At 34.2% G+C, this 16,955-nt stretch overlaps 1 protein-coding gene across 13 annotated transcripts in view; it reads right to left on the minus strand.

Moving 5' to 3' along the window:
- The window catches only part of DMD (dystrophin), a 2,153,717-nt gene that overhangs the window by 1,623,155 nt on the left and 513,607 nt on the right, over positions 1-16,955 (minus strand). For 10 of the 13 annotated variants that reach the window (XM_015443662.3, XM_065538825.1, XM_065538826.1 and 7 more), the window contains 2 exons: positions 16,742-16,923; positions 15,506-15,634 (listed from right to left, as the gene is read on the minus strand). In XM_015443662.3, the coding sequence (XP_015299148.3) occupies positions 15,506-15,634; positions 16,742-16,923 (311 nt within the window). The remainder of the gene's footprint in view (positions 1-15,505; positions 15,635-16,741; positions 16,924-16,955) is intronic. The other 3 variants (XM_074029183.1, XM_074029182.1, XM_074029180.1) reach the window with 1 other exon arrangement.

Genomic DNA, 16,955 nt, shown 5'->3' on the forward strand with positions numbered 1-16,955 from the left:
AAGAGGGAAATACATATGTAAAGTCACTGAACTTGAAGTATGCTTGATCTATTTGATACCAAGCTAGTAGGCCAGTGTATCTGGAGCTAAGTAATGGGGTTAAGGGTAGTAAAGAAGGTAGGATACCTATAGGGAACAAATCATGATGGTGTTTTGGATTTTCTTCCACGTGTAAAGTGAAATTATTTCAGAATTTAGAGCTACTCCCAACACCTTCTCTACTTACTCAGTTTGTAAATTTCTTAAGGGCAATAATATGGTCATATATGTTCCCCTTACTTGGTTCACTGTCTCTCATTCCATAATAGTTACCACTATTCCACAAGACCCATGGACTAGAATTATGGATTTAAGGCTTGCAAAGGAGACAAAAGGTCATCTTAGACAGCTATATGGGTCCGGCACATAGTAAGTGAACATACTAATAAGCCATGTGTCCAGTGACCGACTGTCTTTTACAACCAGTCTCATTAGGTAGTCTATACTTAAACACTTCTTCTGACAGAGGGCTCATTATCCCCAAAGCCTTTTATTGCATTTTGGGACATTTCTATTAGTGAGTAAAGTATTCAAATATCACATGTCTGACCCTATGAATTTTAGCAAGCTAACTTAGTTTATGATTTCAATTTTGTAATTTTTTTAAGCTTGAGGAGTTCATATCAAAAAAACAAATTTTGAGAGCATGACCGTGTTTTAATTTATAGTTTATTTTGTCCTTAGAGGTTTCTGAAAACAAATGTAGCAGTGTAGCAGTTATTAACACCATCCATACTTATTTCCAGCTTTCTACCTTTGAGACATGTAATACGAATGTATTTCTTAGTTCTAAGTTGGGTGAGACCATCCAACTAGTTGTGCCCATGAGTTGTGAACTGAAGTAGATACGTCACTTCCAGTTCAAGCAATTGCCAGCACAAGACCTTCCAGAATTTTCTTTCCCTCTGCAGAATGACTGGGAGTATCCTAGTGGCTGTTTCATCAGGCTGGGTTTCCAAATGACCACAATGAATAGTATCCCCTTGTTGATTCACAGTATACCATGGAATGAAAAAGTTATTATAAGGTAGTGAAATTTAATGACCAGATCTAGAATGACTGGTTTAGATAGCACTTAATAAACATTAAGTGACTAGTAACACATTCTAACAATAGTCTTTAACCTGCATATTGTGATATATCAGTAAATCTCCAAACCACAATTGGGTTATCCTGGCAAACAGCTTTACGGTATTTTCTAGGATATAATAATTACTCAACAATTTTCTATTGAAAGAAGTAATGAATGTAACTATTCATCTAATGAGAGGTTATTTAGACATATTGCCTCAATATTTCAAGGGCCATTGAGTAATAATGACTTATTTCTTTAAAAATTAAGGTAAAAATAGTAAGCTGTTAAATTTCCAATGAAAAAAATTGCAACATAGAAGCAAAAGTGAAACACACACACACACACACACACAGTGTGTATACATAATGGATTTAGAGTTCTAGTTATGAGGATGAGACTAGGGAAATAGGCACAGAGGAAAAGTGCTGTTAGAGACAACCCGTATATATAACTTAGAATAGAACGTACTCCCTATGGAAATGTTTAGTATTATTGGTAGATATGTGTATTGCTGTATGTATATAGTCACACACACATATATATATGCACACATAACACATAAATATATACTCTATTTGAAACTTGTGCTTTTAATCTAACCATTTATCAGCGCTATCTTTACAGCATGGTAATAAGTATTTATCTATAGCATGAATTTTAAAGGTTTCACGATATTGCATTAAATATACTTCCCCTAAATTTTATTAATCCCATGGTGATAACTATTCAAGTGTTTATTAAACTTTCCCTCTTTGAAAACCTGTTTTAACTATGTCTTACATCATTTCACTTACCAGATTACCCCTAAATTGAAATTTTGTGATTGAAAAAGTATGCACCAGAAGGACAGCATCAATTTATTCTGTCATAAGCCCTCTTATAACTTTTGATGCTTCCTGTTTATGTTCTGCAAAGTTATCAGTATTATCACTGTTTCAATCTGCCTATCTGGTAGTTAAAAATAATTTTATTGTTTTATTTTTTTTCTTATTAAGTAGATGGTAAGTCTTTTTATATGCTTAATGATATATTAACTTTTTCACTTTTGTCATTTTCTGGCTCATGTTCTTCATGAATTTTCCTATTGCGGTGTTCTAGTTTTAATTATTGATTTATCAGCATTATTTATGAGGGCTATCAATCCTTCATATATTATAAATGTTACAAATAATTTTCCCAACTTTGTATTTGACTTGTTTCTTTAGAGTCTTTCTTAAAAGCATCATAACCAATACATGATGCAAGAATTGCCTTACTAAATTCCTTTAACTCAATAAATACTTCACTATAATCATGGTCTATGAAGTAATAGAAATGTTAAGATTTTTAAGAGCTTATGGAAACTTTAATTCACATTTATTCCTGGCTTCTAGGATCAAGCAGGCAATAAGCAATTATTAAATTAATGATAATACTACAGTGCTTCCAGCACACTTGTTCCTGAACTATTTGAGGTACCAAATAGTTAAAATGACTTTAATCACCTGGCTCACATGAAATTTAAATGATAAAACAGAAGTAGAAGAATCCATGGGCACATCTTATTTCTCATTCCATTAATGATCTAAATTTCTTCTTTAAATGACTTTTTGAGGTATGATAAAGTAAATTTCAATGTTTCAGAAAGAACTACGTATCTCAGGAAGCAGATAATTGCCACTGGATTTAGCAATCGGACGCACAATATAGAAATTTCTAATTAAAGTTCTCTTTTTATAATGCTAATCTTTCAGCCAAAAATTTCCTTGGGACATATTATAATGAAGATAAAATGTTCTAAGATTTTAAATTAACCAGAGATCCCAGAGAAATCTAATAAACATTTTCATAAATGTTCACTGTAAGTCAATTTTATCGTGTAGTAATCCCATTGTTATACATAGCTCTCATCATTGGCATCATTATGCTGTAAATAACTGAACTAATGGAAATAAATATTTAAAATGCTAAGCTTGAAAATCTGGATTTACTATACATAAAAGAGGAACATGACTTTATGTAGCTGAATTGGTATGCAGATGATCTGGAAATAAGGAGTCTCATAACCATACCATCAACTCATCATTAATCTTTCCAAAGATAGTTTATTTCCCCAAAGATTTAATTAATAGCATTCTCATAATTTAAAAAATGACTGTATTTCTATTAAACTTTATAATGAACAAAATAGGTGAGCACTAATTATGTGTTGATTTTAAAGTCACTCTAAATTAATTACTATTAAATAAGATCTCTCTCCAAAAGAATTAATAGTTTTCTTTACATTTATATGGTTAAGGGGGTAAACTCTTAGTGAAAATAAAAAAGTTTGCTAGTAGATTTGAGACCCACATGGATTTACCGCATGTATTACATAATAGGACGTTCTGTGTTGATCTACAAGTTTGGTAACAAGTTTATGTTGATTAACCAAGCATTATTACATTTTTTCACTGATATCATTTGTAGATAAAGACTACAAATATGCCAAGATATGTGCTGCCAGAATTCTATAGCAGGGATTAAAATTAGGCATGGGTATCCACTAGTTATACATTTTAAGAAATGTATCTGTATGGCCGGGCACAGTGACTCACGCCTGTAATCATAGAACTTCGAATGGCTAAGGCGGGTGGATCACCTGAGATCAAGAGTTCAAGACCAGCCTGGCTAACATGGTGAAACCTCGTCTCTACTAAATAATACAAAAATTAGCTGGATGTAGTGGCAGGCACCTGTAATACCAGCTACTCAGGAGGCTGAGGCAGAAGAACTGCTTGAACCCAGGAGGCGGAGGTTGCACTGAGCCAAGATCGTGCCGCTGCACTTCAGCTGGGGCAATAAAGCAAAAACTCCATCTCAAAAAAAAAAAAAAAAAAAAGAAATATATCTCTTTAAGTTTTCATTTTCAATCATGATTGTCACATATCTTAATTTTGATATTACCACACTTTGAATATAGTTTCATTAAAATATAAGGTTAATAATTTAAAGAGAAAAGATTAAAAATACTATATTCTAAAAACAAAATAGATTGTAATAAAATAAATGCAAAAAAGAAAATCAAGTTACTTAATGAATGTAGAAACTAGAGATTGTCCTACAGAAAATGTGACAGTGTGATGAATTAGCTTAAAATAATTATAATCCTTAAGAAGACATCATATTTAACAAAATTCAGGATATCAGGATCCTAGACCCAGTATTTCTGCTCTGTAATCTTAGGTACATGACTTAGCGTATCTGAGCTTGAGTGTCTTCACCTGTAAAATGAAGGGTGTAGAGGTTGTTCTTTACTTAATCTTCTTGGCATTAAATTACACATACAAATTATTTCCAAATGAATTTGAAATTTCATTTGTGCTAGAAAGCAATTAGGTGGCCATTTCGTCTCCTACTCCGTGACACTTATGTGCAAGGACATTTGCAAACTTCTTAATCAGGAGCCTGAATATTTGAAGATATGTACAAGCTTACATAAAACAAGTACAGTCATCAGTGAGTAGAGTGCACTTTATTGAATACCTGTTAGGCACCATGCTAGCCACGTTTCACAACTGACCTGGATTCTTCAGAAGAATCTTGTAAGTTCCGACAGATTGTATTTTTAAAGATGAATACAGTATGTTTCATCTTACATGTTCTTCTTATGATGTAACATCGATACTTCTCCATCAAGAGTTGGGTTTATGTTTCCTCCCCTTGACTAGGATGGACCCCAACCATGACAGAAGTTATACTATGTGACTTCCAAGACTAAGCACAAAAGGCAATAAAGTTTCTGCTTGGTACTCTTTGGGTCACTTACTCTTAGAATCCAGCCAGCATTTAGTGAGGGGCTGCAGATTAAATGAGGCCACATATACATGTTCCAGTCAACTGCCCTGGCTGAAGTTCCAGCAGTAGCCAACAGGCATGTGAGTGAAGAAGCCTTCAAAAATGGCTTCAGCTTCATCTACTATTTTATTACACCTATGTGAGAAGCCCTGAACCCAGCTGAGCCCCAGAATCAAGAGAGATAATAAGAAAACTGAATGTTGTTTTTGTAAGCTCCCAAGTTTTGAGGTGATTTGCTACATGGCAATAGTTATGGTGAACAAGGTAAGCACACCTGTATTACACAGGTGAGCTAAGCATTACACAGGTATGCCAAGAGATAACTGAATCACACAACAACTAAGAAGGTGAATCAATTTTAATACAAATTCTTACTTCCGTAAAGACTTGATTTGTAAAAGAAAAATAATAAAGAAGTATTAAACTGAATGTTTGACAAAGATATTCCTTAAGAGGCCCTTCCTAAAGAAGGCATACTGCATCTAGCCTACATGTGGAGATCCAAACAATCTATTAATGATTACAAATAAACCACCCTAACCTGCTTAAACATTTTAACACAGATTAGCTCAATTTCATCCAATAATTCATTCAAATTCTAGGAACCTAAAAATCCCATAAAATGTAATAAACATGACTTAAATGAGAGCATTCAAATATCCTTGGTTTGAAAAAATTGACTCTATTTTTGTAACATCCACAGCAATACCTCTGGACCTATCTCTGGTATCAAGAGACAGAAAAGTCATTTTCCAGAATGGTTGGTAAAATAATGTATCATCTCTTCCAGAAACTCCAAATATCTTTACCAAACGTAAAAATGGACTTTCATTCTACATTTTTTGAGATATATATATATATATATATATATATATTTTTTTTTTTTTTTTTTTGAGACAGAGTCTCGCTCTGTAGCCCAGGCTGGAGTGCAGTGGCGCGATCTGGACCTCGGCTCACTGCAAACTCCACTTTCCGGGTTCACACCATTCACCTGCCTCAGGCTCCTAAGTAGCTGGGACTACAGGCACCTGCCACCACACCCGGCTAATTTTTAAGATTACTTAGTTATAAATATAATGCAAAATGGGAAGAGTGTTGATCCATGTTGTTGTAAATATTTCTTTACCCTTAAATACTTAAATATTATCGAATGCCTGTTGTGTAAGAAGGTGAATGGAGTCGTTTTTCTCTCACACACACTGTTATAGTGAAGGCTTTTCTCACATACACTATGCATTATTTTAGCCACCCCATGGAAAGTTGAAAGTATCTCCATTTTAGAAATTAGAAAACTGAGTAATAGAGGGAAAACAGCATATGCAGGTCCCACAGACCAGATTCCTATTATACTCCTGTTTTCATCTTAATATCTTAGCTATGGAATGTTCTTTAATCTTCTTTGAAAAGTTTAACACCATTAAAATTCTTATTTACATCAACATAAACAGGAATAGAATAATTCAGAGGACAAAACAGGAAATATATTTGTGACATGGATGACAGAAAATTTCCTATTCTTATTTAGAATTATCACTTATAGATCAAGAAAAATAACATTCCCACACTATTCAACCTTTTTTTAGGCATCCATTTCCTAACTTATTTTGATAGATAACTCCATTTGTGGAGTTACATCTTTATAAGGTTGTTTTGAAAATCAGAAATAATAAATGTAAATTACATGCTAGGCATTTAACAGATTTCCTAAATGCAGACACACCTAGTGGAATAAATGATGTATTTTGGTTATACTATCCTTATAAAATTTCCATACTTAATGAGGGCTTTACCTTAAATAACTTTTTATTTTTAAGTTGCTTATGCTAAATCATTTTTTTTAAAAAACCTCTAGGTTTTTGGACTGTAACACAATAACGCTCCTTTAATCTTAATAAAGATGCCACTATTAACAATTTTACACCAAGAAACTGTGTAATCTTAAAAAATGGTTAAATTCCTAGAAACATAAAACCTACCAAATCTGAACTGTGTAAAAATAGAAAGTCTGAATAGATCAATAAAAGTAAGGAGAATGAATCAGTAATTTTTCATCTCCCAACAAAGAAAACACAAGACCAGGTGACTTCATAGTGATTTTATCAGACATTTAAAAAAAGAATGTCAATGTTTCTCAAACTCTTCCAAAAAAAAAAAAAAAAAAAACTGAAGTGGAAGGAGCACTTCCAAATTCACTTTATAAGGTCAGCATTACCAAAGCCAGAAAAAGACATCCCAAGAAAACTGCAGGTCAGTATCCTTGATGGATATAAAGGCAAAACTCGCAAAAAAATTCCAGCAAACTTTAACAACACATTAAAAGGATCATACACCATGACCAAGTGAGATTTATCCTTGGGATACAAGGATGGTTCAACATGAAAATCAATTAGTTTGATAAACCACGTTAACAGAATAAATAGGAAGTCACATGTTCATTCCATTGGATGCTAAAAACTTGTTCGGCACAATTCAACACAATTTCGTTATTTAAAAAAAAAAAAACCATTAAACTCTCAACAAACTAGGAATAGAAGGAAATTGCTTCATTATAAAAGTCATATATAAAAAGATCGCAGCTCATATCATAACAACTGCAAACTGAAAGGATTTTCTTTGAAATCATGAACAGGAGAAACAAGGTAAGTATGCCCATTCTTGCCACTTCTACTGATGGCAATACTGGAAGTCCTTGCTAGAATAATTAGGCAAAAAATAAAAAAAAATTAAAGGTATATAAAATCAGAAATGAAGAATATTATTCCTATTTGCAGATGACATAATCTTATGAATAGAAAACCCTACAATCTATTAAAAACACTAGAACCAATTAGAAAATCAGAAAAGTTGTAGGATACAAAATCATACAAAAATTAGTTGAGTTTCTTTGAACTAATAACGAAAAGGAAATTAGCAGACAAATTCCATGTACAATAGCACCAAAAAAAAAAAACAAACAAACAAACAAACAAAAAAACACAGTGATAAACTAAAGAGGTCAAAGAGAATGCACTGGAAACTATGAAACATTGATGAAAGAAATTAAAGATGACAAAATCAAATGGAAAGATATCCTACATTCACGGATAGAAGGACTTAAAACTGTCATTATATTCAAAGCAATTTACAGAATGTAATCTTTATCAAAATTCCAATGGCATTTTTCACACAGAGAAAAACTCTGAAATGCATATGGAATCACAAAGAATCCCAAATGGCTAAATCAACCTTGAGAAAGAAGTACAAAATTGGAGGTATCACATTTCCTGATTTCAAAATATATTACAAAACTACAGTAATTAAAAATAAATTGTATTGTCATGAAGACAGACATATAGACCAATGGAACAGAGGGCCCAGAAATAAATCTACACATATAGGGTTAACTGATATTCCACAATAGAGCCAAGCATACATAAGGAGGAAAGGATAATCTCTTCTATAAATGGTGTTGGACAAAACTGGATATCCACACGCAAAAGAATGAAATTGGATGCTTATCTTATGCCATATGCAAATATCAACTCCGAATGGATAAAATATGTAAATGTAAAACCTCAATTCATAAAACTCCTAGAAGAAAACATTGGAAAAATCTTGTGACATTCATCCCGGCAATTATTTCATGGATATGACACTAAAAGCACAAGCAACAAAAACAAAAAATACTATTGAGACTACATAAAACTAAAATTCTGTTCAGAAAAGAAAACAACACTGTGAAAAGGCAATCTATGGAATGGGAAAAATACAAACCATATGTATACATTATGAGAATTATTTCTAATTCAGAGCTATTAGGAGAGTTAAATAAAATGAATTACATAAAGAATACTTCATGGTATAGCTACATTCTAAGTTATCAAAATAACAGCAACTAATATCATTGACTACTATTTTAAATACATCAGGACTTAGATAAGATTTTGTGGTCAGACCTGAAGACCTTATATTAACAGCTGGTTATTTTCTAAAATATATAAAGAACTCCTACAACTCATTGGCATAAAAACCTAAAAACCCAATTAAAAACGGGCTAAAAGCTTGAATAGACATTTCTCCAAAGATGACACCCAAATGGCCAACAGGTGTATGAAAATATGTTCAACATTATGAATTATCAGGGAAATGTGAAATGAAAAGCAGAATGAGCTATCACATTTACACCTGTTAGACGCCTACTATTAAAAAATGCGTTAGTGAGGATGTGGAAAAATTGCAACTACTGTACATTGTTAGTGAAGTAAAAAATGGCATGGCTATTATGGAAAATAATATGGTGGTTCCTCAAAAAATTAAAAACAGAACTACCACTTGATCTAGCAATCTCACTTCTGGATATTTATCCAAAAGAATTGAAATCAGGATCTTGAAGGGATACCTGCAATCCCATATTCATTGCAACACTATTCACAATAGCCAAGACGTGTAAACATCCTCAGTGTCCACTGATGGATGAGTAAAGAAAATGTGTTACACGCATACAAGAGATTAATATTCAAAAAGAATGAGATCTTGCCACGTTAACAACATGGATGAACCCTAAGGACATTATGGGAAGTGAAATAAGACAGTGACAGAAGGACAAATACTGCATGATTCTATGTATAAGAGGTATGTAAAATAAGCTGATCAAATCAGAGAGTGAAATAATAGTTGCTAGAGGCTTTGGAGAGGAGGAAATGGGAAGCTGTTAATTAACAAAGGTTCAGTTATCAAAGATGAGAAAATTCTCAAGATCTATTGTACAACTTATGCCTATACCTATAGTGAATAATGCTGTATTTTACACTTAAAAATCAGTTAAGAGGGCAAATCCCATGTTAAGTGTTCTTACCACAATAAAGTAAGATTTCAAAAGAAGTTAAAGGATAAGAGTGTATCTGTTGAAAATAACATCACATATATTCACTTTAAGGTTCTTTCCAGTTTTAAAATTCTACTCAGAAGTCTTCAGTGTACCAATTTATAGAGTTGACTAAAACCTAACAATTCTGTTTCTGGGTCACTTGTTCAGTCACATCAGAATGTATAAAGGCTTCCTTGAAGCAAATCAATAATTTTAATCTAAGGAGTGGTCCCCACTAGCTGGCTTTGCATCCTCTGTTTGCCAATTCCTTTCTACAATCTGTGTACAGTCTGAGGGACAAGTTGTGTCAGGAGGGGCAATGGCAGAGATAGAGTGAAAAATCTCCTCTCCTTCATCCCCTCCCAACACAGGATTGCTGGATGTGGAATCACCTAGAAGTGCTTTTTCTGCTTTATAAAAGGCATTACTATGTTTCCCTCTGCATGGTTCCAAGATTGTTCCTCAGCAACCTCATAACTAAAAAGGATATCCTTTTCCTTGGAATCTTTTACTCGGTATATTAACTTGCCAAACTCTATACAGATTGTGAGTTTGTTTATAAATCAGAATCCAGGCTATCTCTTCTCATAGAAGTGCTAATAAAATTTTAAAAATTTTCTCAGATCAGACCACAAAATCTTATCTATCACCTGAAGTATCTAAAGTAGTAATCATATCGGTAACTGTGTTTTTTGTTTTGTATTGTTTTTGTTTTGGTTTTTTTTTTGAGCACTTACAATGTGCTTATGCCATGGAATGTTCTTTATGTAATTCATTTCATTTAACTCTCCTAAATAGCTCTGAGTTAGAAACAGTTTCAATAATACACACAAGGGAACTGAGGCTCAGAGTTCAAGAAATTCTCTCAAGGTCACATAACAAGTAAGTAATAATGAAGGCTCTTAAAAGTAGAAGTTGGGGGGTAGAAGAGTATAGATCAGAGTGATGTCCCGTGAGAAAGACTCAATTTGCCCTTGTCTGCTTTGAAGTTGAAAGGCGGCCATGAGCCAATGAATGTGGTCAGCCTCTAGAAGCTAGAAAAGCCATAGAAATAGATGCTCCTCTACAGCCTCCAAAAGGAAGGCAGCCCTGCTGATATGTTAATGTCAGCTCAATGAGATCTGTTTTAAACATCTGAACTACAGAACTGTAAAATAATGAATATGCGTTGTTCAGGGCCACTAGGTTTGTAGTCTTTGCATCAAAAATTGAAAACTAATACATAGACACATGAGTAGTTATCAGGATGGGATAATTTAAAAGAAGTATGTTTTTGTTTCTGTGGCCATCAACTATTTACGGTAGTGTTTTGAGACAGAGTCTTGCCCTGTCGTCCAGACTGGAGTGCAGCGGCCAGTCTCAGCTCACTGCAACCTCTGCCTCCTGACTGCAACTGATTCTCATGCCTCAGCTTCACAAGTAACTGGGATTACAGGTGTGTGCCACCACACCCAGTTACTTTTTGTGTTTTCAGTAGAGACAGGGTTTCGCCATGTTGGCCAGGCTGGTCTCAAACTCCTAGCCTCAAGTGATCTGCCTGCCTCCGCCTCCCAAAGTGCCAGGATTACAGGCATGACCCACTGCACTCAGCTCTCAGTATATTTGTTTAAGTGTTACAATGCAGGTAGCCTTACACTTTTACTGTCGTTTGAACCTACTGTAATCAGCAACACCTCCCAACACACACACATGCACGCACCACTGAAATTGTTCTTATTAAAGTGGATATAAACTAGAGTGAGCACGTAACTTATTGGTCTAAATGGCCAAGTTTTAAGAGTGAATAGTAATTCCATTGTAGTAACTGCTATATATTAGGATTTCCCAGACATCTTACACTACTGACGTTTTGCTAAATTCACTGAATAATTTTCAATCATCAAGTTATTTGAACTAACCAGCAATATTTAATGTAGTTAGACATCTTCCTTTCCCTGAAAACACTTTCTTCTGGATTCCAGAATACCACATCCATCATTTCCTTTCTTTTCAGCTTTTTCTCTCCCCTTTCTAGCCACCCTTTTCAGCCCCTTTGCTGATGCCTCATCATATATACATCTAGAGACCTCTTATCTGTCTATACATTTTCCCTTGGTAATCTTATCCTGGCCAATGGATTTAAATACTATCAACGTGTTGACTTCTAAATTATTATCCTCAACTCTGATCTTAGATCCCCTTTTTTTACATGCATTCATAGCCTTATAGGCACTTCAAGATTAATATGTTTAAAACTGAAATCCTAATGTTCACTCCCAAACCTGTTCCTTCTACAGTCTCACCCATCTTGGTTTGTGGCAACTCTATATTTGGCCAGTTGCTTAAGAAAGAAACCTCACAATAATCCTTGGTTTCTCTAATTATTTCCTAAGTCACATCTACTCCATCAGGAGGGAAATGACTTTGATGAAATATTGGCCTCCAATTCTGCTACCAGATATGCTGTGCTAGAGATCATGAAACAGAAAAGCTCACATGTAAAATTAAAATGCTCATATCATACCATTTGTTTATTTTTATTATTTATTTTTTTGAGACAGAGTTTCACTCTTGTTGCCCAGGATGTAATGCAATGGCACGATATCAACTCACTGCAAACTCCACCTTCCGGGTTCAAGTGATTCTCCTGCCTCAGCCTCCCAAATAGCTGGGATTACAGGCGTGCACCACCACACCCAGCTAATTTTGTATTTTTAGTAGAGATGGGGTTTTACCATGTTGGTTCAGTTGGTCTCGAACTCTGACCTCAGGTGATCCACCCACCTTGACTTCCCAAAGTGCTGGGAGTACAGGCGTCAGCTACCACACACGGCCCTACCATTTATTAAATGAGTTAAAAACATATGGCAAGAGGGAAGAGATTTGGAGGATAATAAAATTAGAATAAATTCAGACACAGATTGTTTTGTATGTTTGTTTATGTGTCACTTGGTCCAATAACAGTACCTGGCACATAGTAGGTGATTAAAAAAACAAGTGCTAAATAATCAAACGTATGAATACTGCTCTATGTGTGAGTAACCCAATATACAAGAATCACAGTAGAGAAAGTGCAGTGTCACCCTAGTATAATGAGGATGGGCATGGAGTTGGATAAATGTAAATTTGAATTCAGGTTCTGCCACTTACTAATTAGGCCTAGAAATATAAATTAAGTTGGCCTATTTAAAACAGAGACAAAAGCACTCCGAGCTAAGGGAAGCATAAAAGCTAATATGGAAAATTTGGGGGCACCTGTGTAGGATAACAAGTGACTTAATTTGGTTGAAGAAAACATGAAATACATGTGTAATGAGCATAAAAGCATAAATTATTAATATATCATAAATCTTTTCAAGGCAGTTTAGGAGAGTAGCCTTGTTATATGGGCAAAATTAAGTGAAAAAAAATTGTGAATATTATTAGGACTGTGAATAACATAAAAAAATGGACAAGAAACTCTAATAAATTTCACTTGGAGACATACTAGGTTTGAGATATTAGTGGATATCAAGGTATAGATACACAACACAGAGTTGAAAATGAATTGGAAATGTGGCTATAACTTAAAGATTGGAAGTGATGAAGACAGAGATACAATGATCATTTGCATACAGATTAAATACAGATTGCATACAGATTGAGGCCAGGAGATTAAATTATTAATTATTAAATTATGTTAAGAGAACAAGTACAGAGATAAGAAGGCCAAGACATCTCCCATGAGGTTCACAAGCTAAAGAAGTTGGAAGAGCAGAAAGAGCCAGATAATCAAAGACACAGAATAGTCAGAGAGGAAGAACCTGCTGAGTGTAGAGGCTGAGAAAAATGTTTCTTCAGTGGTAGAAAGTTAGGAGAGCTGAATAAAAGCCATTTGGCTCTGTGACTAAGAATACTTATTTGTTGAATAAATAAATGAACAGTTAAAGCAGAGTGATGTGTTTGGGGAGTGGGGGCATGCACGTTTTTCCCATAGGGGACAGTCACCCGCATGGCTCTCTCTTATAGAGGACTTTATTTTTCTCTGTAGACCACACTTTAATAAAACTTTCTGATGGCATCAGATCCAGCCTGTCTTGACTTCATTTGAAGTAAAGCAGGTACAGCCTATAGCTGCAGTGTAAGCTCAGTCCTTCTGACACTTTTGAAATTAATGTTTAGTGTGAATAAAGGCATACACTTATCAAACCTAACTACATTTATCATCTTCTGATATGCTTCTTTAGTAACAGTCAGAATATATCATTCCTCATCTCCTGTGATTTGTGCTGTGTCTTTTCCAAAGGATAAACATTATACTGATTTGAATGCCTTATTTTAAATAACACAGGTAAGTGAATTTGTTGAATTATCTGTAATTTATGATATAATGTATTCGGTAATTTTTACACAAAGGTAGAATGAGCAGAGTCTAGCAAGATGTAAGTCCATTTGTAATTACTTCATTAAGGAGTCATACCTGAGCAATGCCTTAATGAGGTGGTGATGAGGGGAAAATGCGCTACCAGAATAGGCATTGCAGAAAACCTAGAAAAGGCAGCTCAATAAAGTGATAATGAGAGAGGGGAAAAAAACCCTTTATCTTTGCTTGGTGTATGCTCCTTAATTTTAGGAGGTGGCACTTATTCCTTAAGTCTTGGTGATTTCAATGGGGGTAATGGTATAAATAGAGTCTAGAGAGTCGATGGAGAGTCAAGAGGTCCGGAATGAGAGGGAGTGAGAAGAGAGCTTTGCAAGTAAACTAGCCAAGGATGGAGGTCGTAACTATTTCAGAGTTCCAAATTTTTAGCTAATGCATCAATTAACTGCCAAATAAATTACTAATTAAATGCACGCCACTATCTTAAAAAAAAAAATCGAGTCTCCAAAAATGTACACATTTTTTAACCAATAGGATCAGGTCTATCATTTTTAAATTCTCATTTATAGTGTAGTTTTGATAAAAATCACATCATCTAGCACGTTTCAAATTGGCTCCGCTGAGCAAAATCAATCATTTTTGTTAAAAAGTAATTCTTGCAAATCTAGCAAACTTAGCGCATTTCATTCCCACGCTGTAACGTCTACAAGGCTATTTCTTGTATGTTGGATTCCATACAATATTGCAAGAGTGGAAAACTCCACTGAGAGGCTTCCTCATATAGAAAGTACGAAACATTGCCTAAAATATGACCTGCTTTGAGTGTGAATTTTTCTTATAAATACTACAGAGCCTGCTATACACAAGTTTAAATTAGCAAAATTAACAGAGAGCATATGAAGAAGTTTGCAGTTGCATTTTTCTTACACAGAATATATATTTTGGAATGAATATAAAAAATAATTCACTTGTAGTATATGTATTTTCTTTATGTTTATCTAGAAAAATCTCCCCAAATAGTGTAATTAGCAATTTTCACAGATTTGCCCATACTTTTTGAAGTTACATATATAAACCTTTTAATGAGCCTCATGTTTTTTATAACCATTAGTAGCCTTTGTCAAAGAGAACCTTAGAGGTTATTACATAATGAAAGTAGAAATCATTATTATGGGAATTCATATTTATGAAGAATCATCATATAGTAAACCTAGAGAAGTCTCAATAACAAAGTAGAATCATATGAGGGAATCAGTAAAACTGGGAAAAATGAAACAGCTCTTCACGGGGAGATAAAAAGCACTGAAAAATTCAAGCAAGTAAAAGCAGTGTTAGATTATCTTGGAAGCAGTTCTCTGGTTTGTACAACAGAGAATAAATGTTGACAGACCTGTGAAGGAAATGGGCTCCGTGTAGGGTCAGAGGTGGTGACATAAGCAGCCTGTGTGTAGGCATAGCTCTTGAATCGAGGCTTAGGGGAAGAAGTTCTTTCATAGCCCTGTGCTAGACTGACTGTGATCTGCAGAGAAGGGTTTGGGGGAGTGGATAGAGAGGAGGAGGAAAAACCATAAGTAACCCAAAAGGACTACTTTCCAACATGGTAGAAAACAGAACATTAAATGGAAACGGTGAGATTTAATGTTTAATACTAAACATATATAAATGATATTAGAAATTGGTATACTCCCAGAATTATGGCACTTAATGTCATGTTGGAGAATAAATGATCTGGGAAGATATGAGCATGCTATTTAACCATGAGGATTCCATAGTAATACAACTCCAATATTTATATGGGATGGTACTCTTCAATCTGGCAAAAACAGGCATCCAAAAGCAATTTTCTCTAAATCCAAAGTAACTAAAACCAGAATTCATCAGGTCCATACCCTGGAAAGGACTAAAGATTTCAAAAGCTAATATAGAGCTAGCTCAGTAAAGTGAGAGAGTTTGGCCTAAAAGCTTTCCACACATTCCAACAGAAATGTTGCTAAAGGTTTCTTCACTATTGCTTGTGCCTGAGAAAGCACAGGAAAACATCCAAACTATCCACGGTTGAGAGAAAGAACAAGCCAATGTCAAGGAAGAACCCCAGTGAATTCTATACAGTTATATAATGAAGAATATCATCACGTTTTTCTTTAATGTTTATTTGAAATATTTTAAACCACTTTTCTATTTTCAAAGTTATCCTGAATAATCAAAATCTGATTTTGTACATCATATTGCCATAAAGTATTTTTAATGATTAAAAACAATATTTCCCTTTAATCTTTCTCTAGCTCTTTGTTCTAGCTGATGAAGATTTTAGAGTTTAATACGTATGTAAGTTTGCCTTTCATTTCATTGTGTGTTACACAATGGAAATGTAATATATCATGTTCTATATTCCTACGATATGGTACATATCAATAGTATTTTTTAAATACGTTTGAAAAGAATATTGTAGTCAATGAAGCAAAACTGAAAAGGTTTACATAGTCTGTCTCTCTTTCTGTATATATACATACATCAGGCTTTGTATATATACATATATATTCGTTTTATATATATGTGCACATAATACCTAAAAATGCGTATATAATAGAAAACATCTTGAATATTACCTGTCCTTTGGACACTTTACCTGTTGAGAATAGTGCATTTGATGATGTAATTGAAAATGTTCTTCTTTAGTCACTTTAGGTGGCCTCGGCAACATTTCCACTTCCTGGATGGCTTCAATGCTCACTTGTTGAGGCAAAACTTGGAAGAGTGATGTGATGTACATTAAGATGGACTTCTTATCTGGATAGGTGGTAGCAACATCTGTAAGCACATTAACACTACACATCAATTCT

This window comes from Macaca fascicularis, chromosome X (assembly GCF_037993035.2).
Source record: "Macaca fascicularis isolate 582-1 chromosome X, T2T-MFA8v1.1".
NCBI classification, from domain to species: domain Eukaryota; kingdom Metazoa; phylum Chordata; class Mammalia; order Primates; family Cercopithecidae; genus Macaca; species Macaca fascicularis.